Source organism: Microtus ochrogaster, chromosome 8 (genome assembly GCF_000317375.1).
Source record: "Microtus ochrogaster isolate Prairie Vole_2 chromosome 8, MicOch1.0, whole genome shotgun sequence".
In the NCBI taxonomy this organism is placed as follows: domain Eukaryota; kingdom Metazoa; phylum Chordata; class Mammalia; order Rodentia; family Cricetidae; genus Microtus; species Microtus ochrogaster.
The window spans coordinates 65,838,048-65,864,476 of record NC_022015.1 but is presented as its reverse complement, the minus strand read 5'-3'; the positions used below and the strand labels follow the sequence as shown (position 1 = coordinate 65,864,476).

The 26,429-nt window shown below is 48.9% G+C and overlaps 3 protein-coding genes across 4 annotated transcripts in view; all 3 read right to left on the bottom strand.

The window, feature by feature from the left end:
• Positions 1-1,228: 1,228 nt before the first annotated feature.
• LOC101991365 (cytochrome P450 26A1) lies at positions 1,229-4,855 on the bottom strand. The gene is made up of 7 exons (XM_005352196.2): positions 4,443-4,855; positions 4,023-4,247; positions 3,485-3,778; positions 3,244-3,405; positions 2,649-2,783; positions 1,994-2,146; positions 1,229-1,753 (listed from the first exon to the last, which is right to left on the bottom strand). The coding sequence occupies exons 1-7, from the start codon at positions 4,629-4,631 to the stop codon at positions 1,412-1,414; spliced, it is 1,500 nt and encodes a 499-aa protein (XP_005352253.1). The 5' UTR covers positions 4,632-4,855; the 3' UTR covers positions 1,229-1,411.
• A 4,298-nt stretch (positions 4,856-9,153) lies between these two features.
• On the bottom strand, positions 9,154-16,493 carry LOC101991094 (cytochrome P450 26C1). The gene is made up of 6 exons (XM_005352195.2): positions 16,245-16,493; positions 15,499-15,723; positions 14,811-15,086; positions 13,431-13,586; positions 11,392-11,709; positions 9,154-9,531 (listed from the first exon to the last, which is right to left on the bottom strand). The coding sequence occupies exons 1-6, from the start codon at positions 16,446-16,448 to the stop codon at positions 9,154-9,156; spliced, it is 1,557 nt and encodes a 518-aa protein (XP_005352252.1). The 5' UTR covers positions 16,449-16,493.
• A 1,540-nt stretch (positions 16,494-18,033) lies between these two features.
• The window catches only part of Exoc6 (exocyst complex component 6), a 151,189-nt gene continuing 142,793 nt past the window's right edge, over positions 18,034-26,429 (bottom strand). For both annotated transcript variants that reach the window (XM_005352193.3, XM_005352194.3), the window contains exons 21-22: positions 20,321-20,433; positions 18,034-19,139 (exon numbers count right to left, since the gene is read on the bottom strand). In XM_005352193.3, the coding sequence (XP_005352250.2) occupies positions 19,007-19,139; positions 20,321-20,433 (246 nt within the window). In that variant the 3' untranslated portion in view covers positions 18,034-19,006. The remainder of the gene's footprint in view (positions 19,140-20,320; positions 20,434-26,429) is intronic.

Genomic DNA, 26,429 nt, shown 5'->3' with positions numbered 1-26,429 from the left:
ACAGAACGCTGTTCAAACACCTAGGTCAGACCACCCAGCTTCTGTGGCATTGCCAAATTCTCAAATTGTAAAGACAATTTTAAAGTCCAAAACCTACAAACAGTCAGAGGTTCAATGAGCAGGTTGTGCCATTTCAAAACGGAGAATGTGCTTGCATAAGCAAGTCACCGTGGCTAACCTTTCTGGATCGAGTCCGGCCTTCAGTTTAGAAACGTGGCCATGCCAGGGTCAGAGCTGTGACAAACCTGTGCTTTCGAGGAGGTTAGCCAAGGTTCACAGGGTCATGACTGGGCCATTTTATCAGTCACGTCAGGCTCACACCCTATTGCCAGAGATAGATAAAAACTTTATCTGTCACTGAGCTAAATCTGCTCCTACTGCCTCGTCTTGAATAAAGAAAACCTGGGCTCAGCTTATCTAAAGCAGCCTTGTCCAAGGCACGGTTTCCAGAAGCAAATTCTAAGGAAAGGTAACATGCCAGGAGTTTTCTTGTTTCATTTTGGTCAAGAACTGTCCATAATCAGAGTGACTGGCTCTATCTTATCTAAAACATCAGCTTCAAACGAGGGTTCTGCCTTTCTATGACGTGGATTAACTATGCTAACTGAGATGTTAGATTGCTGACCCTGGTACACTAGGAGGGATGCTTCCCTATGCACCAGCATTGTCGCCTTCCCAGAACCATCCTTCTCTACAGTAGAACCAACGACCAACACCACAGAACTAAAACAGTCCCAGGTTCAACTCCCAAAAGCACAAAAGGAAAAGAATCTAAAATTAACTTTGGTCTGGCAAAGGGGAGATGTACCTCAGTGGTAACGCACTTCCCCTACACAAGTGAGGCCTTTGATCCAACCCTAGCACCATAAAAATGTAAATAAATAAATTTAACTTAATTATCCTTGGTAAAGTTTCGAAATGTGAAATATCAACTATCTTACAAGAATTTGCAAAAATACCCTTGGACCAGCACACACGTAATGCATGTTTTCTAGCATGGAGGGGGGAAACTATGGTTTCATTCTAAATCATTTTAAATGTACAAACTACATCAATTCTTCCTAATGGGGATTTCTGTTGGTGTGTTTTGTTCTTTAGAGACAGTATCTCTGTAGCCCAAGTTGGCCTTGAATGTCTGTTCTTCCTGCCTTTACCTTCCAAGTACTGGGATTACAGCCATATACCACCATGGGCAGCTTGCCAACAAGAATCTTAGAAGCAAGAAAAGTACTTTTTAATTTTACTTTATTTGGAAATCATACAAATTCATTATTTTAATATTTAAAGACCATGGGGCTGTAGTAGAGACACATAAATATTAGACAATACATTTAGAAATTAAATAAAGGCAACATGACACTATAAAAAAAAACACGTATACTTCAAAGAAGTCCAAGAGTTGAAATACCCATCAGACATCACCCCGGAAGTGGGTGAATCTTGCGGGGAGATTGTCCACAGGGTACACAGTGGGGCTGGTTTTCATTGTAGGAGGTCCATTTAGAAGCTGCCAGTCACAATGCCTGGCCAGCTCCACTGTAAATATCTTAAGAAGAATTTTTGCAAACTCTTTGCCTACACAGCTCCGAAGGCCTCCTCCAAACGGAATGAAGCTGAACCTGGACGCGTCCTCGGGATGAGGTGATATAAAGCGGTCAGGGTTAAATTCCTCCTTGTTAGCGAAGTTATCTGCCACGTCGTGTGTGTCACAGATACTATAAATAACATTCCAGCCCTTGGGAATCTGGTATCCCTGGAAAAAATTAGGAAGTCCTAAGAACCGGCAAGCCAGACTTGAGCTTGCAAGAACAAAAAGTCATCATGGATATGGTTGGGGTTGAGAGGAGGGCGAGTGGAAGGCCTGACTTGCATTACTGAATGGCGCAGGACACTATCAAAGGCAGTAAGCCCAGGGATACTCTGCTCAGGGAAGCTGAGGCTCAGAACCACAGCAGGGCAGACAGGGTGGGGGATGGGAGGGAGGAGAACTCACATTCAACTCAAAAGTCTTCAGAGCAACCCGAAACCCTCCTGGAACTGGGGGATTCAACCGAAGGGTCTCCTTAATAACACACCCAGTGTATTTAAGCTGCTCCAACGTTTCCATGTCTAGCTTGCTGTCTTCATTGCTTTTGCAAAGTAAGCCCTATCAAAAACAGATACAGAGGGGGAATGACTCTTGGGCACCCCAGTGAAACAGGACTAACTGTTGCCTGAACCCTAAGGCGTCTGGATGGGAGAGGATACCAGGGAAATGGCAGCTGATGACCAATCGCTTCCACACTTCCTCAGCCCAAACCCACCACCTCTTTTCAGCCGGGGAATGTTGCTCACCAGGTGTCCCCTCACCAACACTGCCCACCCTGATCGGCTATGGCACTAGTCACGCTATTCATTTCCTTGAGTGGGCAAATATCCACGAAAGGAGAGCCTAGTAATCTCTACAGTTCTGCGAAAGGTGGAGGAGGTGCAGGAATACAGGGTCAAACTCTGCCCAAGAGAGATCTTAGCACCAAGAACTGCCCTTTTAAAACTACAAGCCCCCTTGCCCTTGGTCCTTCCCTTTCATAGTACCGGGTTTAGGGAGCAAACTTACTTAATGGGAAGTGGGGGGCCAGGGCAGTAGGGAACCTCTAGAAGCCTCCTACCTTACTCCTTATCTCCTCCCGGACTTTCCGGAGAACGGGTGGGTAGAGTCCTAGGTAAGCAATCAGCGATGTGGCTGCACTGGCTGTAGTTTCATGGCCACCAAAGAGGAGCTCTGTTGAAGACTGCTTTAGTGCCTAGGGATAAAAACGGAAGTTTATTCGGATCTGCGTGCAGTTTTACAGCACCGTTACAAAGAACCGAACTGAGAATACTGAACGGAAGATTGCAGGGAAAAAACGCTTTGCTCATAGAAAGTCAAAGAAAGCAAACAAAATGCAAAAACTCCCTTAATTTTACTCTTCCTTGACCTTGGTTTTATTAATGCCTCCCAATGTTCTTTCAAACTTTGCAAATGAGACTTTCCCTTTGAACCTAGGGGCCATTCTAGTTGTACAGCCACCCCCTTTCTTTTACAGCTCTCCAGATCTAGCGTTAACCCTCAGGATTCCTCAGTGCAGTCTGAGTAGGCTGTCCACCCTAGAGAACCTGGGCTCCTGACAGCGCTTTTGGACCGCACCCCCCCTCAGGAAATGTTCTGGAAAGTCGGAGACACCCTCCCCCCCAACCTTGGCACCTTCTGAAATAGCTAGTCACCTGCATATCCAGCCGCTCTCCCCTCTTCCATGAGTGTTCAATCAGGAGCTGCAGTGCGTCCTTGCACGAGTCCTCTTGGGGCTCGTCAGCCCGAAGCCGGTGGATCTTGGCACGAATGTTCTCCTCGATCCGCGCGTGAATAAGGTTCCTCGCCTTCACGCCCTGAGCGCGGAGACAGCATGGTGGTGAGCGGACGCCAGTCTTGCGCGCCCCTCGCTCCAACTCCGCCAACTGCCCTTACCCGGTACAGCCCGCTGAAGGGCACGTCAATGGGGAGAGAGAAGAGATTGCGGGTCATCTCCTCGAAGGCTTCCACTAGCTGCTGCTCGTCCTCCCCGCCGCCGCTTGCCGGACCAGGCTCGCAGCCCAGCAGGATGCGCATGGCTATGCGAAACATGAGGCGCTTCACCTCGGGGTAGACCAGGAGGCCGCGCTCGCCGCAGCTTAGCCACTGCTCCAGACAACTGCCCACCTCCTCGGCGATCACCGGCACATAGCACTGGAGTGCCTCGCGGTTGAAGGCCTGCATAATCACCTGATCCCCCAGTAGTAGAGAGATTACAAACCTCTTCCCCTTCACACACCCCATCCCGCCTTCCCGAGTACCCTTCCAGGACCTCCAGAGCCTCCAGTCCTACACACGTGCTGGCGTGGAAACCTAAATCTTAGAAAGGGTCCTGGTCCCCACCTCCTAAGGCTAACCCTCATCAGCATCTATTTGAGCCAAGCCAAAGACTGAGATCTCCCTGCTATCCAAGGCGTTGTCACCTCACCCTCACCTTCTTTCGCTGCTTGTGAGACGAATCGTGCAGGTTGGAGAGGCATCCGGAGCCCAGGATGGTGCGCACGGACGCAGGCCACTGCACAGCCACCAGCCGGTGCTCCCCTAGCAAGATGCGCCGCACGTTATCCGCGCCCATCACCCGGACTGTGGGCCGCCCAAACAGATGCGTCTTGTAGATGAAGCCGTATTTTCTGCGCTTCATCTGCAGAAACTTCCTCCGCTAAGAGTGAGGTGGAAGAGAGAGACCGGCAGACAGCGTGAGGGGGCGCCGGGGAGCATCTGGCCTCCGTCTAGCCCCTCTTTTAGTCTTAGTCGCCTCCCTCGCAAGGACACTTATCCCAGCTTCAGCCCAGGCCCAGAGCTGAGGCGGAAAATCCTCCGGGAAATCCTCAGGTCCCTTCCCGAGTTCCCTTACCTGCAGCACCATCTGCAAGGTTTCCCCAAAGAATGGGAAGCCCATGGTCCCGGGGGGCAAAGGGAGGGCGCAGCTGCGGTCGCGGCTGCTCACACAGTACAAGTACCAGAGCTTAGTCGCTGCCAGGAAGAGCAGCAGCGGCAGCACGAAGGTGCAGAGAGCACTGGCCAGCAGCGCCGGGAGCCCCATGGCACGCAGCAGCCTCCGCGCCACCTGCCGCCGCCGCCCTCGCTCCGAACCCCGCCGCGCGCCCTCTTTATAGGCCGCCCAGGTTACTGCCCACGTTACCTTGGTCAGACAAATTAGTTCACCCAAAGTTCATCTTTAATTGCGGATCGGCCCCCTAGCTCCTCCCCCCGCGAGGCGCTGCCCAAAATCTTTAACCGTTTGTTCCGCGCCCAGGCAGAGGCGGCGCACTGGCGGCTTCCCCGGGAGCGCGCCTCCTGGGGTGCGGGGCTAGGAACACCGCCTCCCCTATCCCGGCTGTGCGGAGCTCCGAGTCAGCAGGGAGCGGTCGGGAGCTGGAGGGAGTGGGTGGTGGATCTGGGACTTTGGAGTCCTAGGCTTTCTAGCTGTCTTTTGGTTGTCCTACGGGCTGCCCCAGCTCAAAGCAGCCTTCCTGACTTTCCATTCAATGGCGCCGCACGGCTTGGAGAGCGTGTTCAGAAATCACCATTCAGTGGACTTGACCCACAGATTGGGTAAATGAGATCCCAAACACTTCCTGATCTGTGAAAATCCTAAGAAGATCCCAGGGCTAGGGTCCAAGCCAGAGCATCGGAGGTCAAGTACGACTTGATCGTGGATCCCGCAAGTGAGCCAGCGCATGAAGTCTTCGGAAGAGGTGCTTTAGGATTCAATTGCAAGAAAGCCTTCGGGTCTCTGGGACCCCAGGAGCAGCCTTGCACAAGCCCGATTTCCCTACTCTGCAGCCCAGTGGTGTACTAAAGAGCCCAGTGGCTCCAAAGTCGGTGCCCAGCTGTGGTGATACCGCTAAGCTGGCTCAAATCCTATGGCCCTGGGGCTAGCAAACCCAGCCGGGAAGAGGGCCCCTGGTCCAGGCAGATAAGGGGAGGAAGACAGAGGGAGGAAACCCTGGAGTCCCGTTCCACCTCGGAGTGCCTGACTCTTGGGCGAGCTAGCAGGCTTCCTCCTGTCTGTGTCCCTTCCTTAGGAAGAAGGCTATCATTTCCACTGTTTCCACTCTGTCTACACCTCAAGGCAGCTGTGAGTTCACAAAGAGGGCTTCTGCTTCCAAATGGCTCGTTTGAGCTACATTTATAGACCGGTCGGGCTTCAAGACTTCAGAACCTTTCTCCAGTCTCCCAGATCCCACCCAAAGAAAAGCCAGAGACCCTGATAAGACGGCTATTTGACCCTATGCTTCTGCCACCAGCCATAGGGAACTTAAAGGGAATCGGTATTGGGGAGCAAGTCTCAGTTCCTGCAGCCAATACTGAGCTGTGGGACGCACGCACACACACTCTGGGCTTCCTGTGATCTCCTGCCAGCCGCATCGCTTCAGCCAGTGCCATACACTGCCTTGGTTTGGGCACTGAACTTACCAGCGGCGTGGAAAACAAACAGAATGACGCTTGTTTGTTTAGACCTGAACACGGGATCTAGCAAAAGCACACCCGCACCCCTTGGTAAGAGTCCGTTGAAGATGAAAAACTAAAGCTGTTCAATATGTGGCCTACCAGTGGTGGTCCCCAAATGACACCCGCCCCCGCCCCCGGGGAGAGTCGTAAAATACCCGCAAACGTCGTGAGGACCTGTACAAACCTAGCGACTCTCTAAGCCAGGATGCCTACGGGTTGTATTTCGGAGATTCAGTGGCTCCCCATAACTCTGTTCAGTGTTTCAGAGGCTCTCGAGAGGCGGGCGCTGCCGCTGTCATATCTTGTAATGATTTGGTTATTGTAAGGACTGCGTCCCAGCTTCTGCACTGGCAGGAACGCGGACAGACTGTGCTGGAGGTAATTCTCAGAAATCTCCGCCCGCCCCTTTCTGGAGAGCGCCTCCGGCCGGTGCGCAAAAAAATCGGCCAGCGGGGGCGTGACCTGGGGCCCGTTCCCAATCCTTTAGCCTGACCCGCCTGTGACCCCTGCAGGCCGGACCGTGACATCCCAGTGAACTCTGCCGGGCCACCCCACCAAGTTCAGCGCACGCTAGGTCAAAAGAGGAGCCCCGCTCGAGCGCGTGCTGGAAATGGCTACAGGGTAAAAACCTAGTACTTAAAAAAAAAATAAATTGAAAAATTACCTGGTCATCAAGATCCGCGGGGCTCCTGGCAGGAAAACATTAAATGTTAGAATGCAAGATCGTTTAAAAACTTCTTCAAGGGGGAGGGGGAATCAATAAATTACCAGCCCAATAGGAACTTTGATCAAGGAACTACCCCAGACTTTATTGGATGGTGGTGGGTGGGGAAGGAGAGGTTGGCTCGCTGAGAAACCAAATGTTGGCCAGTTTTCCTATTGCTAAGGGTTGGGAACTGTGGGATCAGGTTTGTGGTGGTCCTCGTTTCTGTTGTTTTGCTTTTGCTACAGGAAACGACCGGCACACACCCCTCCTGGACTCTCCCTTCAGCCCCCTTTAGCTTCCCCTCTGGTCTCTGGCATCTATGCCTGCTGCTGTCCCCAATGCTGCTTGGGGGCTGAGGCCAAAGTGGACGAAGGCCTATGTCACCTCAGACTGGGTTCTTTGCCCAACTGTCAGCATTTAGATTCACTCTGAGTTAAAGGCCTGTTTTGTTTGGGGGTTTGGTGGCGGTAGTGGTGGTGGTTTCTCTATATTTCACACCACTGAGCATTCTTGTTTTGTTTTACTGGTTTATTTATTGTCTGCCTCCTTCTGTAAACATCGGAAGTCCAAGGGGCAAGAACTACATCTGGTCTTTCCCTATGAATGTGCAGTTGCTAAACTAGGAACCTACGTGTCCCTCAATAGTATGACGAAATGACGGGAAACAGAAAAACTGGAGCCACTTCCATGTGGTTATAGTCGGTCCGTACCCCAAAGCCAGTCTCTTTGAATCAGTTTGTCCACAGGCTTCTGAAAGGCACCTCCCCTGTTCTTTTTCTCCCCAAATCAGAATCAGCTTTGAAGCAGGGTCTTTTGGCCTCCTCATCCAGGCGCAGATTTCTTAGATGCCCAAGGTTGTAGGCCTGCACCGTAATGCCTTTGCTCCCCCTGGTGCCCGTAGAGCTCAGGCCCTGGCCTTTACTCTGAGCAGCTGTGGGTGATTGACTAGCCTGTATAGGGGGTACGGTGGTGTGAATCCCAACAGCTGCTCACCCTCAAGTACCTACTTATGTCCCCCTTGACTTCAGGCCCCAGGATCCACTTTGAGCATAAGGTCGGGAGGCCACCAATTTCCTCCTGATTCATAACAGAGGCAGCCTGGGCCAGGTTGCAGGCTCCCTGGCTCATCACTTATGTCCTCTTGCCCAGGAGTGTGGGAATGTGGGTGGCAGGTTGAAGGAGGGGTTTGGGAACAATGGCAGGATGATAGTGGCTTTGATTTAAACGGTGGTGGAAATCTCTGAACTGGAAAGGACAGGCAGGCTAGGGATGGCTGTGAAAAGCGCAAGGGCTGTGTTCCACAGGTGGGACGGGCTCAGAGGGAGGGCGGAGCGTTGAGTGATGGAAGAGGGGGTGCAGGACCACAGTGGCTCCTCGGTGGTAGAGGCCCCAGGTTCTTTGATTCGCAGTTTCTCCTTGGTAATAGTGAGGAGAGAGAAGCAGCCACAGAGCAACTCTGCAAGCCGATGTTGCAGAGATAATCTAAAACCCAGAATCCAGATCCGTGGCCCAGAGGGAAGCATGGGCTGGGGCTGCCAAGCTTCCAGACCCTCCGGGTATAGGCTACAATGGGTCGGTCCTTCAGGTACGGCTCTGTACCATACACCCCCCCCCCCGCACCCCTCGCCACCCCAGCCTCCTTACTCAACCACTGGCAGGAAATGTTTTTTCTTGGCCTTCCTGTTTCAGTACAAATATCTCAAATCTCTTGTTTATCTCAATGAAGGGATTATGTCTCAAGCTCACATAAACCAGACTTAGAGACATCTCCAGAGAACATATTCTCTCCTGTAATCTTGAAGTAGGAATTTCTCTCTTCAGAAGTCTCTAACAGAATCTGCTGATGTTGAGCCAGTTGGAGCCCTGGAAGCACCCACGGTACTTAATTTCTGCCAAGGCTCTAGAAGCCTGAGGGCAATTGCTGAGAGTGTCAGGGATACCCTGGTATCTCTGCTAACTTAAAAATAAATTGTAAATTCTCCTCTGGTTTGATATGAACACCCAACCATCACCACTGCCGCTGCCGCTGCCAGGGCCTCAAGTTTCTTGCCAAACTTGCCACAGGAAGGTGAAGCCAGGTTTCATCTAGTGGAGATAGGTTCTCTCCACCGCTGGCTCCTTGAGATCCTGGAAGCGCCTACGGTGTGAAGCAGGCTTCCCGCGCTCGCCTGGCTGCTCTCCTTCCCCAAGTCCAGGGCTTCTCCAATGCAGGGTGGGGGTGGGTGGGTAGGGGCGTGACTCAGTCTAATACTCATTCCAATCTAGCACAGAATTGTCTGGTGAGCATTTGTTAAACCCAAGACTACTTAAATGTGCGTGCGATGAGGCCCTAGGGCGCTGAAGATGGCCAGCGCTGGGTGTGCGCGGCAGCCACGGGGCAAGCTAAGGCTAGAGGAGCAGCGAATCAGAGGTGCAACCCATCCTCCGCACCCAAAGTCGTGAGAGGGTGAAAAAATAGTCGCAGCCCGTCCACTGGGTGCACAATGGGCACAGTCTGCATGACCGGAAAGGCAGGTGTAGCCAGCTCCCAGCGCGCCGTGCGCACCAGTTCCACGGCGAGCAATTGCAGCACCGCTTGCGCTAACTCTTGGCCCAGGCAGCTGCGCGCGCCGCCGCCGAACGGGATGTAGTGGAAGCGGCCGCAGGAGCCTGGCGCGTCCTTACCCTCCACGCCAAAGCGCTCCGGATCGAAGCCCTCGGGTGGGCTACGGTACACAGCAGCTGTCTCGTGCGTGTCTCGGATGCTATACATCACGCTCCAACCTTTGGGGATCTGGTAGCCCTGAGAAGTGAGAGGACCCGACTTGATCGCTAGGCACCGGGAAATCGCCAGAGCCAAGCCCCGCCCCACCTCTCTTCCCCAGACGTGCCAAGTGAACCTCCAGGGGCCTGTGATGAACTAACCCTGAAGGCAAAATATCTGCTTTTGCAGTTTCTATGCCTTTCTAATTAGCTGTAAGATCTTGGAATGCTTGTGCTTAGTTGAGAAAGTAAGAAATAAAAAATATCCAGGTTGTTGAGAAAATTTCAAAAGGAGGCTGACACACAGTAGTGCCCATGAATTTGAATATTATGAGTTTGTTGTCTTTCTCTGTTTTCTTCTGACACAGGAGATTTACACTGTAAGACTGTAGCTACCAGTTGCCTGCTGAAGCAGGGAACCATCGCTCCCCTGGGACAGCTGAATTAGAAAACTCTTCCCTGCATTTAACTGAAGACTTCCCACCATTCCACTTCACCTCACACAATAACGCGACCCTGCTTTACACTTCAGAAGACGCACACCTGCTTGTCCACTCCACCCTCCCATCCATCCTGACCTCCTCTGGCCACCTGCTAGGTATTGTCAACTCAGGCCCAGGCTCACACTAGGAACATTGACCGACATTCCCAGCCCCTTGGGTTTTTTCCTGGGTCTTCTAATCCCTGAATGACAATGTCAACTGTCCCTCCAAAGATGGCAGTTTTCTGAAGCCTGTGGAAGGTCATTACTATTCAGGTTCTCGCTAGTGGGACAGAACACACTGGAATCACCCAAAGAAAGTTCTTTTCTCTCCAGTTCTGTTTCCTGTTTCCCTGTCTGTTCAACGGAGGAGGAGGAGGAGGAGGAGGAGGAGGAGGAGGAGGAGGAGGAGCTGCCCTGTGCTCCACCTACAGCCCTGGAAACTGCCAGGTCCTCTGCTGCCCTCGCTGTTCACTGGGCACACCAGCACAGCGGGATCAAGTTTAAACACACCAGACACTTCTGAGCACCAGCCCTTGGCTGGCAGCTCCCCCGCTGTGGCACACTCTCCTTGTTCCAGCCCTTTGGCTGGGATCACCCAACACTAGAGATCTCCTAGCTTCACTCCTTGGTCTTGGCACCTCCTCTCTGCATGGAACCCCTCCTTTTTCAGTGCCCCCCAATACTGCAGCAAAGCCATTCAGACAGAGATCCTCAAGCTCTACAGTGTGAACTCCCCAATCCTCAAAGCTGTCAGTTCATCAAACATTCCCAGGAGTATCGGAGCTGGAAAAAAAAAAATAACGCCCTCCCAGAAGCTAAACTGAGACCCCCCCCAATAAAGGGAGAACTGTCCCCATTGTTCTAAGATGCAGTCAGGTCTAGTTCTTAACCTTGTCCAGTCAAGGGCAGCCGGATGAAACCATTAAGATTTTGTTCTTTGTATTAAGGCAGTTCCATTTCGCAGGTATATTGCCTAAGCGCGAGTCCTGGACAGGTGACAGTGGCTGGTTCTTTAGTCTCCTGGGGAAACTAGAGAAATAGTTCTTTGCTTCCCAGCTACACACACTGGCTACGAGGGAGGTGCTCAGGTAAAAATGTCAGCGTTCTAAAATTCCGTTCTAGCTGGATCGCTAACAAAAGCTGAAGTATACTTTATATAAGTATTCCTACTTCTGTATACTATATATAATATTTCTAACTTCCCCAGTCCTTCAGGCACCAGGCTTTGCATCTCTCTAGTGGAGTTGGAAGAAGGAGAGTCCGGGGGAATAGAATAGGGCTCCTCCCATTTTACAGTTACGGGAGGGAAAACTGAGGCCCTGGTAAGGGAAAGAGATCTCTGCGCTAATCTCCCTGCCCTTCTCCCAGCCCAGCGTCGCTGCAAGCATCCAGAGGCCCGCGGCACGGCGCACTTACGTCCAACTCAAAGGTTCGCAGCGCAGTGCGGTAGCCCCCGGACACCGGCGGTAGGAGGCGAAGCACCTCCTTGACCACGCAGTCGACGTAGCGCAGACGGCCCAGCGCCGCCAGGCTAAGGTCCGGCTCACAGTTGCAGTCCAGCCTGGGCCCTGTGGCCTGGGATGCACACCCGCATGCGTGCCCCAGCCCCTGCGCTGACAGCTCCTGCTGGATCTTGGCGATGGCCGCCGGGTGCTGCAGAAGCAGCAGGATGAGCGACGTGCTTGCGCTGGCCGTGGTGAAGAAGGCCGCGAAGAGGAGCTCCACAGCCGACTCCTGCAAGACAGCCGGACGGTTCTGAACCCACTGTGAAATGCGTCCAAACTGATCTCGTGTGCTCAGACTAGCGCCTTGATGCCCTGCCCCGGGCGGCTATGCTCAGGGCTCTGAAATCGGTCAAAACTCGGGTCTATCACTTGGAAAAGTCCTGTTGAGCAATAGGCAAAGCCGATCATCTGCACACACCCGCTTTGGACGAGCTCTCAGAAGCGATACAGGGATGTTATTCTGTGCATTATTTTTTAGTGCTTTAAACATATTAACTTGTTAGACTCTCACCTCACCCCATGTTGAGCAATTGCTGCTCTCATTTTAGGAGGTTGAAAACTGAGGTTCTGGGCAGGCTCCAGGTCCCTAGAGCGCGAAGTTCCAGCAGGGAGTCTGTGGCTTGACCCCACCCCCAACCCCACCCCGTTCTCTCTCTGTTCCCTCACCGCCCCCACCCCTTGATGCTTCAGACGGAGGCACCTGCAGTCCAGCACCAGCTCCAAAGCCCGGAGGGGCTTTACCTTCTTGCTTACCTTTTCTGTCCTGCTTTGCTGAAGGGCATTCGCAGGCGCCACCACCTGCCTAAGTACTTTTCTTCAGCGCAGCACCAGGGCTTGTTGTGCATGCGTTTTCTGAGACCACAAGGTGAGAGTTACCCACCCACTCAGCCTAGACCCTGAAACAGATGGCACCCATTCTGCACCCCAGCCCAGAATCTGGCACTGAACACGTACATGATAATCTTTGTGGACTGAAATCTGACCTGGTTGGAGACCAACTGCTGGTCCTACCTTGGACAAAATGAGGCCGAGATGGAGACCGCAGAGCCCAGACATCCTCCCTGCCCAGCTTAGCCAATGGGCCCCTTCTCCAGGGTCTTGTTACTCCTAGTTAGCATGAACTACCCACTTCTGTCTGTGCTACTTCCCTTCATAGGCCAGGACTGTCTCAGGTACTCAGCTCCCCAGGGCTCAACGTCTGTAGAACACTTTCCCCTGGAGCATTTGGTGCCTTTGAACTTCACACCCCTCAAGAAGAATGGAGAGCATTCCCTTCTCAGTACAAGAGCTAAAGCTGGGCTCCTGTTTTCTAGTGTCTAGCTGAAGAAGCGTGGAGGAAACTGAGGCTCAGAGCACGGGAGAGTAACTCACGGGGAACTGAAGTCATCACATTTCTGAACGTCGCTGACCCCCTACCCCACTGCTTCTTGCCTTCTGAAGCAGGGCCTCCAGTCACCCACTACGCATGCTCTGCCTATGTGGGAAGGGATTCTAATTCTACGGGGGCTCTGCAGCAGGGGCAAAACAGGCAGGTCGAGGTGCCAGGTACCAAATAAAAAAAGGAGTATTGATTTGGCAAGGGGGAAAGGTAGTTCCAAGGATGCAGAGTTTGATTGTGAGCCTCAGAGTGCAGAGGGGAAAAGCACAATTCGTAGGTAGGAAGACAGCAGAGGCACGGGAACAGATGGGGGTCTCGGAGGGGCCAAGAGGAGAGCTATCTAGAACCAGAACCTGTAAGGCCAGACTTAGGTTTTGGTGCTGCTGGAAAAATGGCTATAGTCCAAGGCGGCACAGCTGGCTGGCAGATGTGGCAGAGTCATGACTGGAACCCAGGCCCTTCTTTTTCACCCGGAAGTGTGTCCGTGCCTCCAAGTGGTGTTAAACAGGACATGACTGGGATCTCTGGGGAAGGAAAGTGGGGAGAGGGAGGAGTGGCCTCCCATCACCTACCTTCAACTCCTGCACAGAGAGCTCATGGCCCAGCTCCCTGGCGCTGGTAATGATCAGGTGCAGGGCATCACCCGGCTCTGCTGCCTGCTCCTCATGAAGCTTCCCAGCAATGGCCTCATCCAGGTGCCGATACAACTGGTCCCTGGCCCGGATGCCCTGACGTACAGGGAGAGAGGGCAGATGGGATGGGAAGACTCAAGAGCCAGACTTGGCTATCTCCATTCACCTAGATTTTGGTGTTAGTCTCAACTTAGCTACACACACAGCCCGTGATAGGCATGGCTCAAGAAATTGTCATAGATTTATTCACTGTCTACAAACACTACCCTGTCTTGATAATTATCACCAGCCCCCTCTGGCAAGGCAGTTAATGTCACCCCGAGGGCAGAACACAAAGCACTGAGGGGTCAAACACTTGTACCCTCACACAGCGGCAGTGCCCAAACCTGGCACAGAACCGGCAAGCTGCACTTAGCCACTCCCCTTCCCTGAACTCAGGTAAGGCAGTGAGCATCAGTGCTAAGAAAGGGAGGCATCTGGAAAACTCCACTGAGGACACTATTGTATGTTCTAAACGTTAGCTGCTGTTAGGGGTTTGGACAAAGGGGTCAGGGATGACTCTCCAGAGTTCAGGAAGCAAGACCAATCAAAACATCCCGCTGGGGAAGCACTGAAAGCGAACGCTTGAGTTTTGTAGCCAGGAGAATCTTGTTCAGATCTCGACTGTGTTCTTGCTTGTCTCGTGACTTCAAGGAGGCCTGCTTGCCAATAAAATGAGAATAACACTTTGCGGGTTGCAAGGACTAAACCAGAAAATGTATGCAAGGTGACCAGCACGCAACAAGATTCTTTTCAGATTATTATTTTTATTCAAGTGACTGGACTCTCTATGGCAGAGGGAGAGAGAAAGCAGGACCCAGCTTCCTTTAGTTCTAGGGCCCCGCCCATCACTCGGAAAAGGCCTTTCTTTTCTGGTCCGGAAACCAGCGGGCCCAGGGCCGCCGGCCAGGATCATCCCCTAGATCAGACCCGGCGCCGGGCTTGTCTCGGCCCTCCGGCTCCCGCGCGTTCCGCAGTGCCAACCTTCCGTAGGACTTCCAAAGAGACTCAAGGCACTTTGAGAAAGGATGAACCGCCTGCCTGGATGCCTGCCACTAGACCCAAACTCAAAAAGAAGACACTGGCATGAAAGCGTGAGTCAGAGGCATCCCATAAAAGACTTGGGGCCTGCCCCGTGTCACAGTGTGTCCTAAAAGATGTTGCCCTGATCTCCACCAACCACCACCCCACCGTACGCTGGGCCACGCCCTGGGTCCAGGATACCCCGTCTGGTTTGGGAGACCCTCTGGAGCCCTGGGCTAAGGTCTGGAACAGTATTACCTTGCGCAGGCCGCTGAAGGGCACGTCCAAAGGCAGTGAGAAGAGGTTCTCCACCAGCTGCTCAAAGGTCTGGGCCAGCTCGGTGCATCGCGCTTCGTCCAGTTGCAGACCCAGGAGGATGCGAGCAGCCATCCGGAAGGTGAGCGCTTTGGCCGCCCCGTAGACAGCTACCGGTCCTCGGGCGGCGCACCAGGAGCGCACCTCTCGCCGCAGCGCCCCCTGCAGCCGTGGCACGAATTGTTCCAGAGCCGGGCGGCTGAATACGCGCGCCAGGACCTATAGGGAGCGCAGATGAGCGCAAGGCAGGCCGGCCTGTTGAGCTCCGCGACTCCGCAGCCTGAAGGGAAAGTCTGGTCCCTTTTTCCTCTTCTGAGACGCACAGGCCTAAACTTGCTGGCTTAGTTTCCTCCACTTTGATGTAGAGTCCCTCCCATCCATCTAGGCTCCAAATGTTAGCAGTTCCACAAAGTCGTCCCTGAACCCTCTTAAATCTGAATCCCCAAAACTGTTAGCACCTGTTACAGAAGATCTGGAATAAAGTAGCCCTGCCCTAACTTTACAATTAAAAACCCGGAAATTTAACGAGACTTGCCTCGGGCCACCTGTTCCTTTATAGCGGAGACCCTGGTCTGGCTCACCGCAGGCAACCTGGCACCACGGATCTTAATTCCTTTGGTTTTCCCCTCACCTTCCGCCGTTGCCGATGGGGCTCGCCAACCGCGCCGAGGAGTGTGTTCGAACCTAGCAGAATGTGCGCGCTCTGTGGCCACTGGCTACGCACCAGGCGGTGCTCGCCCAGCAAGATGGTGCGCACGTTCTCCGCGCCGCTCACGCGGATCACTGGCCTGCCCAGAAGGTGCGTCTTAAACACTGTCCCGTAGCGCTCGCGGCGGGAACTGTGGAAACGAGGGCCCTGCGAGCAAGGCGGAACTTGAAGGGCCTCAGTGCCAGCAGGGCTGAAGATCCGTCCCGGACATCCCAACTTCTTCTTCCTAACAACTCCCCTGTCCCAGGCCGTCACATTACAAAAAAACCAAAATTCCAAATGGGCCTCTCAGCTACACTATGGGAAAGTAGACGCCCACTGGTAAAATAAGATTGAGGCTTAGATTGGAAATGAGTGCCCAAGAGAGCAAGGCTGGATTGTGGCTCGGCTTTTCGGTCTGTGCTTGCAAGACTGTAGGTACCACGTTCCTCAAACGCCCCTCAAACGCCCCCTAAGCCCCTAGTTTACATTCACGGTTTATCAGAAGGGTTTAAATCGGGGACATGGGGTCTCTAAGAAGGAACAGAATAGCTAGGCAATGGCAAGCGTTTTAGTACTCATCAGAATCCTGGGCAAGGGAATGCTTATGAAGTGCCCTGAGAACGAAGAGCGCCCTTCGGATGAGAGATGCAGAAAGGGGGGCATTGCTGAATGATAAAACTGCTCACCTGAACCAACCAGTGCAGCGTTTCACCGAAGAATGGCCAGCCCATGGAGCCCTTGGGTAGGGGCAAGGCGGAGGCCCGATCCCGGCTCAGAGTCCAGTGGAGGGTCCAGAGGTGTTGGGCCAGAACAAGCAGCAGACCCGCACATAAGAGAGCGGTGCCCGCAGCCCCCAGCACGGATAAACAGTTCAACCCCCAAGAAAACATGGCGAGCAGAGAGGGCTCAATAACTGTGCAGAGCTCACCTATCCCGTTCAGAAAAGTCCTGGGGTTAGGGACCAAGCCGGAGATTAATAAATTCAGACAAGACTTTCGCTCTTAAAACAAGACTGTCAGTGGAAGGCGGCAGTGACCCTGAGGCACTAAAGAGAATTCGCCTTCCTCAAGACTGGAGGCCCAGGGCATTTTCCCTATTTCAGTCAAAAAGTGCCAGCCGTTTGCCTCCGGAATGCCCCTACATTCTCGGCTCTGCGCTCCTAGTGCAGAAGCTGCGGGAGAGCCCGAGAGAAACAACTCACCGCTGCCAACCCGGGGCAGCAGACCCCTGCCCACCACCTTCTCTCCTCCACTCGTTAACCCTTCCCCACCTACCCTCCACACTTTATATAGATACTGCCTCCCTCCCTACGGACTGGTCCTGGGTCACACAATGTGACGCGCCTACGCATATTTAAAGTGTCCCATTCGGAGTAATGATTGGAAGCAGTGGGCAGTGGCGGGCTCACCTTGGGAGCCAAATAGGGAGTGGCATCTGGGAGGGGGCCGTGCCCCAGGAGCATCCTCGGGCGGGGCCTGCGGTTTTGCACTGTAACTTCCCTGCTCTTGGTGCAAAAATACAGCCAGCGTGAGAAACCCACATGAAGTAGACACTCTGCATGCTCTACGGCATGCTCTTGGCCCACCTGTCCCCAGCTATCTGCTTCCTCTCTGGTCCCCTACCTTCGAGTCTCAAGAATCCTGGAGTTTTGCTTCCCTTTGCTTGATCTCTTTCAGGGAATGTGGGTTTTGACACTAGCGTTCCAGAGGGATAGCTGGGGCCCAGTTCTCTGACCTCTGCTCCAAGTTCTTCAATCAGTCACTTTAGGGAGCCTTCAGGAGATGGTAATTTCACTGCCCCTAAAATTCACAGGGGCGGGCGCCCAAAGTCTTCCATTATCCTGGCACAGCTCTGGTCTCAGAACCAACCCAAATTCTCGCTTCTTTTTCATTGCATTGCCCATCTCCCCAGTCTGCCAGGCCCCGCCCCTCCCCCACCAGCTAACATCTTGAGCTTTGTATCTCACTCCAGGCTGCAATGCCTGTAGGTCTATCCGCCTGATAACAAAGCAATCTGGGTGTGCGTGTGTGCATGTGTGTGGTGTGTGTGTGCATGTGTGTGTGTGGGGTGTGTGTGTAGAGGTATGAAGGTGACCTAGTTTTCTGGAAAGGATACAGAGGAGCCCTTATAAGGGAGGGGGAGTCTGCTCCAGGGGCTGTGGAGGTTCCTCTTTCCAAACCCCCAGATGCCTGGGTCAAAGCCAGAGCCTTCCCAAGTACCCAGAAAGTGAGGGTACTCCAACATCTTCAGAGCGCCCTGCTCCCCATATCTAACTCAAGTATAGAATGAACTGTGTCTGAGGAATTATTGTCTTTTCATGTAATGATTTTAAAATGTTAAATACTTGGAGTATTTTTGTCAAGAGAACAAGTCTATTTTGTTTTGTGTCATGTGCAATCTGATCACTAGGAAATAACAGGCCTTTTCTGGAGGAGGCTATTTTAAATAAGAAACTCTGAATATTTGAAATAGCATCTTCAACAGCTCTCAACCTTTTTAATGTTTTATCACAAAATCCAGACATGTAAGCATAACTCTTCATACTTATTTTACAGAGTCAGGGAGTCTACAAGCATAAATCCTGAAAATGCAAAGGGAAGGGGGTTCAGCATAATTACACTGGGGAGAAAACAAAGTCAGGTTTACATTGTCATTGTGCCACTGTGATTTATCCAAAGGAAAGTGTACACTGGCTGTAGGCTTCAGACTTCAGTTGGTCTGGTTAGTTTCCACGGTCCACAGCCTTGAGATGATCTGCTCTCTAACTAACTAGCACAGCCACACCTGATGGAAACAGCCCTTTAACTGCCTGCTCTTTTCATCTAAACCAAACTAAAACTTTAAAAACGGGTCAGCTGCAAGAAATACAACATCTTTGGAAAACCCAAACTCTTTTTTCATATTCTGAGTGGTTAAGCTACCCAAGTTTATGTTCCTGGTGAACTGTGTTTGATTTCAGGAACTTTCAAGATTTGTGTATTTCCTCCTCAGAATCGGCAGAAATAAAAATTTTAGGCACATGAGTCAAACTGAGGTGAAAATAAGAGCTAAAAGTCCAACAATGACAGCCAAGTATTCCCTTCTCAGCAGCGGCTGCAGCCCAAACTGTAATGGCATAAACAGGAGCTCTTTCAAGCTTACAGAAAGAATACTTACGAGCAGAGACACGGGTTTTTCTAATATTTGCAATCAGTTTCATATACAATTTATTGGATTTATATATTACACTTTTGACTTTTCCTCTGAAATTGAAAAAATTAATCTTACATTTTATATATAAAATAGTATTCAATTATTTAAAAATCCATACAAATGATGTTTGTCACCATTACTTGTTTAAGCCCTCATCAGTGTATTTCCTCTACTGTGTTTTTACTTCTGTGAACAAATTCTTGTCTCACGAGCAGTGCTGGCCACACAGACACATTTGGCTGTGGACCTGGTGTGTCTACACGTGCTGGGACATACCAGTCACCAAGGCTCGGAGCTGTCTCACGACCGTCTCTATCAGCTTCTGCCTGTCTCGGTCGTTCTTCCGGAACTGGGCGAATATGTTATTCTTCTTGCTGGTGTCCTTCATCCTACAAACACATACAGACATAAATGCTGAAAAAGAAAAGCTGCTGCCGATGAGTTCTCTCTCTCTCTCTCTCTCTCTCTCTCTATTTTCTTTTTTCTTTTCTTTTCTTTTTTTTTTAACATGATCTGCCTTATCCAACACCAGCTCAGTGCTTGAAAGGAAAACCTGTGCTATCAAACTTCCGAACACAGGAACCAGGCGGAGACAGAAAATGATGGCCTTGCACTAGCACACAAATCTAAAACACGCGGCTGTCAAACATCATGTTGTTTTCAAATATTTATTCGAATGCCCTGCATGGGCTGTAGCACACATTCACAGCAAGACCACGTGAGGGCAGAAGTGGGACATTTTAAAATGTAATGTTTTTGCCTCAGTAGCATTTCATGGCATTATAAAATCACTTTATATAAATTGTGTATAGTTTCTTACATCCTTTCAAATAAAATAACCACAGATACTTTGAAATTTGGGAAAACAAACAATATTAACACAAAACTGTACATTTTAATAGCTACATTTTAAACAAGCTATGACTGAGCACAGAAAAAGTTTGACACATAATGCAGGAAAAGGAGTACTGTGTTTGGCTGTCTCACTTTTTACAATATCATTTTCTCAAATCACGTCTTTCTCTACCTTCAAAGAATCCAAGACTTAGATACTACTGAGGCAAACATTCCATTCCGTGGCCCTATATTGTTTTATTTTATTTTATTTTTAAGGAGCCCCATTTTCTCTCCAGTCGAGGGATGGACTCAGGTCCTAGCACAAAGCACTGAACAACTGTGCTAAATAGTCCAGGCTTCCAGTAACATATTTATAAAGCAAACTGAGCCTGAGATGTTTGAAATACATTAGGAAGAAAGAATGTTTTCCTCACATACATAATCAAAATAATTCTGAAAGGCAAGAAAGAGACATCTTTTGTTCATCAAACGGACTGAATTTCTCCTCCCCCCATGTTTCACTCACGGTCCTCATACAGCCTCAGCTCCCCAAACTCATGATCCCCCGCCTCAGGGTCGGCACACACCTCATACCTGGCTGTACTGACTTTTAAAAACTCCATCGAGATATTTTTGTTTTTAGAGAAATTTCTAGTTCTTTATCATGCAATCAAACCCTATGTAAAATGCTACCTAAAATAAAAACAAAAACAACTTTTGGGAACATACTCACTTCTCCAAAAGCGTAAGGGCCGTGTGAGGATTCACACGAAGGTACTTGGAGGCTGGCTGTCCATAGTCAGCGAGGTAAGTGGACCAGTCCCAAACCATAAACAAGTCAAGGAGCTGAGGAAGAGAGTGGAAACATCATGTCAGCGTTTGGACAGCGACCCACATATAAATGAATATGCTATTGTCATGTCCACATGATTTTCTTTTTACAATAAAATAAGGAAATTCATTTTAAGAACATTACTAGTGTACTTCACAACCAAAATCATGTTCATATTTTTTATTTTGGAATTGCTAAAATCATCAGTGGCTGTTGCTCTAAAGATTTATGACACTTCCATGTAACTGTATGGCACACTCTCACAATCATATTCGGCACACTCTCACAATCATATTCACACCTGTACTGATGCTCACAGCTTTTATCTTTGTGTACTACCTGCGACTCAGGCGGCAAGGCTCGTGCCACTGTGTGTAGAATTGGAAAGAACTGTGTTTACCTTTCAAAGAAGCTGTTTACAGCCTGACTTTCCTGAAGTAATTTAGAGCAAAAGCTCAGATAATCTCAGTGAAGTGCATTACACAACCTCTGCCGGATTCTCCTCGGTGAGAGATACCGTGATGGAATCTGGGCTTCAAGACTCGGCTTCTTAACTCTAGCCAATCATTTTGTGTAAACAAACAACAACAACAAAAGACATTCTCTGTTTTCCATAATGTGTCTTAAAACTGACAATTTGCTTTATAAACTCCATTTAGAATCATTGTCAAATATTGTTATAATCTTTTAAAAGCAACGCCAGGCCTAACCCAAAGCATCCAATCCTTAACCACCTTTAAAGGCCCTAATCCCTTTAAGCCGGTTAAAGCCCACTTCCTGTTCTCCCCATCTGAACTGTTTCAGGAAGCTGGATGCTTTACTTAACTATCTCCTCAGTTTTTTATATTCTTTTAAAAACACACTTCATAAATAAGGGTTCTCTTGGTTTTGCTTTCACACGAAGGAAGCACTTATATTTACTTACAGGATGTGTGCGTGGAACCAGTAACTAGAAGATGAATAAAAACATTTAAGGTAATTAAAGCCACCAAAAAGAAAAAACAAAAAAGATTAGGAGAAACCAACTTTTTCTTGAGAAAGTAAGGGGCTGTTTGACTCTGATTTTCTCCATCAGTTTGCAACTGTTATACAGATACTTGTAAAAGGTTGGAAGTGCAATAATGAAAATATTAACGACTAATGGTTGCTCTGTTTCTTTTTAGACAAGAGAACATTCCCACAACAGAAAGTGAAACACTGTTATAGAAACTCTAATAAAATAATAGAAAAGGGTACTGTCTGATAATAAAAAGAGGGTGTATGCATGATTTTTCATTGTTGTTTGGTAACACATTTTCCCAAGGGACATTAATTTCATATACTTGGATGATGATAATGTGATTGACAGACTATCATCTACAATGGGCTTAAGAACCATAAAACAGCGATTTTCTTTGGATTGGTAATAATATTTATAAGAGAGGAATTATAGGAAAAATAATAAGGGATGGCAAAAAGCCATGCACAGAGATAGTAAGCTCCAACATTTTTATTAGGTTACAGAACAAATTAGAATAGTCTACTCCATATGAAGAAACACATGCCTAGTGTGCACGAGGTCTAGGTTCAATGCCCAGCACCACCATAAGGGAAAAAAGATAAACTGCTAACAGTAAGGTAGAACGTACAAAGACTATCACATGCTTCATAAAAGCATCTACATAAAAGTTAAATGGCTTAGGAATATGGTTATAATGTATATTGCTACTTAATTACAGAAAACCCCATAAATAGAAGAAAATTTGAAAATATGCCAAAATGGTATCATTTTTATAGTGGGGTTACAAATAACTTATTTTCTTTATTGTCCTAATATTCTATAGTAAACATGCTTTACTGCTAGAACTAAAGATAGCATCATACTTCTGTTAAAATGTTAGCAGTCTCTACAGCGTCAGCAGTGTCGCACTGTGAAGGCTCCTCTGTCTGTCTATGTGTGATTCTCCATGTGAATGGGGTCATTCCCACAGTCTGCAGAAAGTAACCACTACACACTGGCTGTGACTGCCTTTCTTCAAGGGCATTAGCCAGTGACCTTTGGGAAAGGAAGAGTCTGTCAGCGAGGCTGCTTCTCTCTTAGGCTGCACTACCACCTCCAGGTGGGGAGAAAGAGCCCGTCTACTGAACCAACCAACCACAGCTGTGAAGACCATGGCCCTTTTCCAGCAAAGAAAGTCTTTCCTCAATAGAAATACTGTGATTGTAATTTGTACACAAGACCAGACATTATACGCAGATATTCACTGCAAATCACTATGATTATAGAAAGTATAAAATTTAATGTACCTACCAGATTCTAATCTATATACTCACATTAACATAAATACTTTATAAAACATGTACCATGTGTAATTTGTAATATTAGGTATTTGTAGCACCTACAATGTGCTACATACCTAATATTAGACACCAGAAGACAGTATAACAACTAGACACTGTCCCTTTCCTCAAGGAGTGAACATTATTAAGTGGTGATAAATTAACAAAGAAACAGTTATATTTTGAAGCTCACATAAAGAAATTATTTTAAAAAATTATTCACACAAACCCTATGTAATAGAGTAATGTGAACTCTATTAACACAGGAGGAAACTACCGTCAGCTTAATATGTAAAATGGTGGAAACCACGATTGCCTGCTACTCTCTTGCCGTCACTCTCGGTTCCTGAATAAATGGTTGTCCACTGGAGCAGCACTTCAGAGTCTACGTCTTAAAGGAAAATGGGTATGGATAAGGAGGAAGAATGGAGCCAGAAGGCATGCTGATTTCATACTCAAATCTCTCCTTTCCATATGGATTTTTCAAACCCATAATGCTGCTGGACTAAGTAAACACAAAACAACAACATCGAAACACCTTGACAATGCTGGTAACTGTCCGCATCATCTCTCCCAGGCTTCACTGGGCTATTTGGTAGAGCAGGTGGATTCTCTCACGGTCTCATTGAGAAATGAGGTCTCATCCCTAACATCAAGTCCATTTTTACCTTTCTGCTTTGTTTTGTTTACTTTTAAACATCTTGACAGGTAGCCTTGGCTGACTTGAAACTTGCTATGTAGATCAGTCTGGTTTGAACAGATTAATCCACCTCTGGACTTTACGCCAGGGTCCCACAGGTTTTCACACAGCCGGCTCTGACTGGAACAGCATGACCCCTGGGGATGCCCTGCTGTCAGAATATGATGGTAAGGGGAGGGAGGTGGAGTGCTTGTCGGGAAACACCAGTACTCAGCTTCACTCCACATCCTGCCATTGCCCTGGGGACTGCCCCTTAGAACTGTCCAAGTTTCCCAGGATGCTGCACTGTTAATATTAAAGCCTCCATTACAGACAACGTCAGTCTGTTTCAAGTTTTGGTCCCTTCAGAAGGCAGTGAACAAACAATAAGTTTGTAGTAATCACATAAAATGCTTTAGCCTCAGCTAAATTAGCTGGGATTAAAGGCGTGGTGGAGCACGCCTTTAATCCCAGCACTCGGGAGGCAGAGGCAGGTGGATCTCTTTGAGTTCAAGGCCAGCCTGGTCTATAAGAGCTAGGACAAGCTCCAAAGCTACAGCAAAATCCTGTCTTGAAAAACCAAATAAAATTAAAAAGTTTAAATTTAAAAAATGCTTTAGTCTTGTAAAAACAAAACAGTAAGGCATGGTCTCAACAGATGAAACATTAGTTAACACAGATATACAGAGTTCAAAGATAGATGGAACATGAACAAAAACAAAACACCACCACATTATCCAAAAGCAACTTCACAAACGCTTATTAAAGGATAAAGTAGGGCACATGATAATGAGACTCGGTATTAAGTTCTGTAAGTGGGTTTGTCCCAATAGCCAAGTAAAACGAATCTTCAAGTTTTTGGGGGAAGTATGGATCACACAAAAGCAAGCAGCGAAACAGTGGTGCTTCCGTTCCATCTCATCATGGCCTAAAAGATCGTTTGAAATTAGTACCCTCTCTTAGTAAGGACCCAGTTCCCCTCCAGAACAACTGTTAACACATCAAGGGGATTTATATCTGTAAGTTCTAAGGTTTACTTCCTTAGTGCTTCCTGTGTGTTCAGCGAACAAGAAGATCAGTTTAAGGAATGAAATGGTAGCATGGGTGGCCCCTCTCGTACGCTCAAAAGTGGAGTCACTTCAGAATCACTGAGGAATCCTTCACGCTGGTCCATTTAGCTGGCTGCCAGTTCCCCACCCTATAGATTGGTTCTGAATCTGCAGATTTTTGGGGTCTCAAATCTGTTGAGATTATTTATGCAAATAACACAGTGAATGTGGGCAGACTTAAACCATTCTGTGGAGTTCTGAAGAGTGCCTTTTGCCTTTGTAAAACTGAACCCACAGTGTCGGTTCATTTTCCCTTGAATCTGGTTTAGTTTTGTTTTGTGTCTTTCGGATTTTGCTTTTGAAGCACCTCAGGGGCAGTGACCCAAGACAGAAGAAAAATAAAGCCAAGCCAACCTCAAGAGAGAAGCAACTGGGGACACCAGGTTTGCTTTTGTAAACGCTGACCTGGGGGCTCAGGGGCAGCCTTACTCCCCCAAATTCCCTTTTCCAAACACTAAATCCACCTGGGACTTCAGAGTCGCTTTGCAAATTCCAAAAGTAAACCAGAAGATCGTTTTTCCTTAGCCTTCAAGAAACAAAGCTGATGCAAGGTTCCTAGTGTGCTTCAGAGACTTAAGGACAACAAAACTCCTAAGCCCAGAACAACGCTGAGGCCGAAACACTTGCCCTTCAAACAAATCCTCCATAATTGGCTACTGGGAATTGAAGAAGAAAGATCTTATTGCCCTTTCCTGGAGAATTCTTGTCTTTTCCAGACAATGGCATCAAATGAGCACCATCTGCTTTTTCAAGCATAGACTTTCCCCTTTCTGTGCAAATACCACATTCAGAAAGCTCTAGAGGAAGCTGAGGGGATAATTTTAGATAAGCCAATATGAATTTAGTCAAACTCCATACAAGGGGCAATGGGTGTAGTTCAATCGGTAGAGGCTTGCCTAGAATGCTTGAGGTCTTAGATTCAATCTCCAATACTTCAGAAAACCTGGCATGGTGGTGCAATCTGTAATCTCAAGCAAAGGCATGAGGTCAAGGTCAGCCTAGACCACAAAACCATTAAATTTGAAAACTTTGAGAACAAAGACCAAATCTATAGCTGTCAAATTGAAGCAAGCTTTATTTAATACTGGCCAGGACAATGGGACACTGACCAGCTCCATACTGGGAACTCCCAGAGAATAGCCACAAGCTATGTTGACCAGGTGCCTATCTATAAAGACCAAATCCTCAAGGCTATGGCACTTCCCATCTTCGTCCAGTCCGGGGCAGGCATACATCCTGATGTACTTCCTATATACAAGTGATCAAGTACATCCTGCACAGTTGGGGCAACCAACCTTGCTTATTAAAGCAAAATCATGTGACTTGTTAACTTACAAGAACACCAGCTCCCAGCATTCCAGGAAGTTATCTGTCCTTAGGCAAGTGGGGCTTATAAGGTTAGCATTAGCCTTTACAGACTTTGTTTAAAAACATAAAATCCAGTCTCTTTTTCTTGCCTCCTGGTGTTAAAGGCCTTCAAGCTGTCTTCACCCAAGCCTTTTCTCTTCAAACATCCATTTTTCTTTTTTCTTTCTTTCCTTTTTCTTTTTTTTGTTTGTTTTATTTTTCAAGACAGGGTTTCTCTGTGCTCTGTGTAGCTTTGGAACCTGTCCCGGAACTAGCTCTTGTATACCAGCTGGCCTCGAACTCACAGAGATTGCCTCTGCCTCCCGAGTGCTGGGATTAAAGGTGTGTACCACCACCGCCCAGCTAAACATCCATTTTTCAAGCCTGCTTTTAGCCAATGTCTTCTGGGTTCCCTCTATGAGGAGTATGGGTGAGATCAGGGTGAACTCAGGGTGAGATCAGGGTGAGATCAGGGTGGGATCAGGGTGAGATCAGGGTGAGATCAGGGTGAGTTGAGGGTGAGCTCAGGGTGAGGTCAGGGTGGGATCAGGGTGAG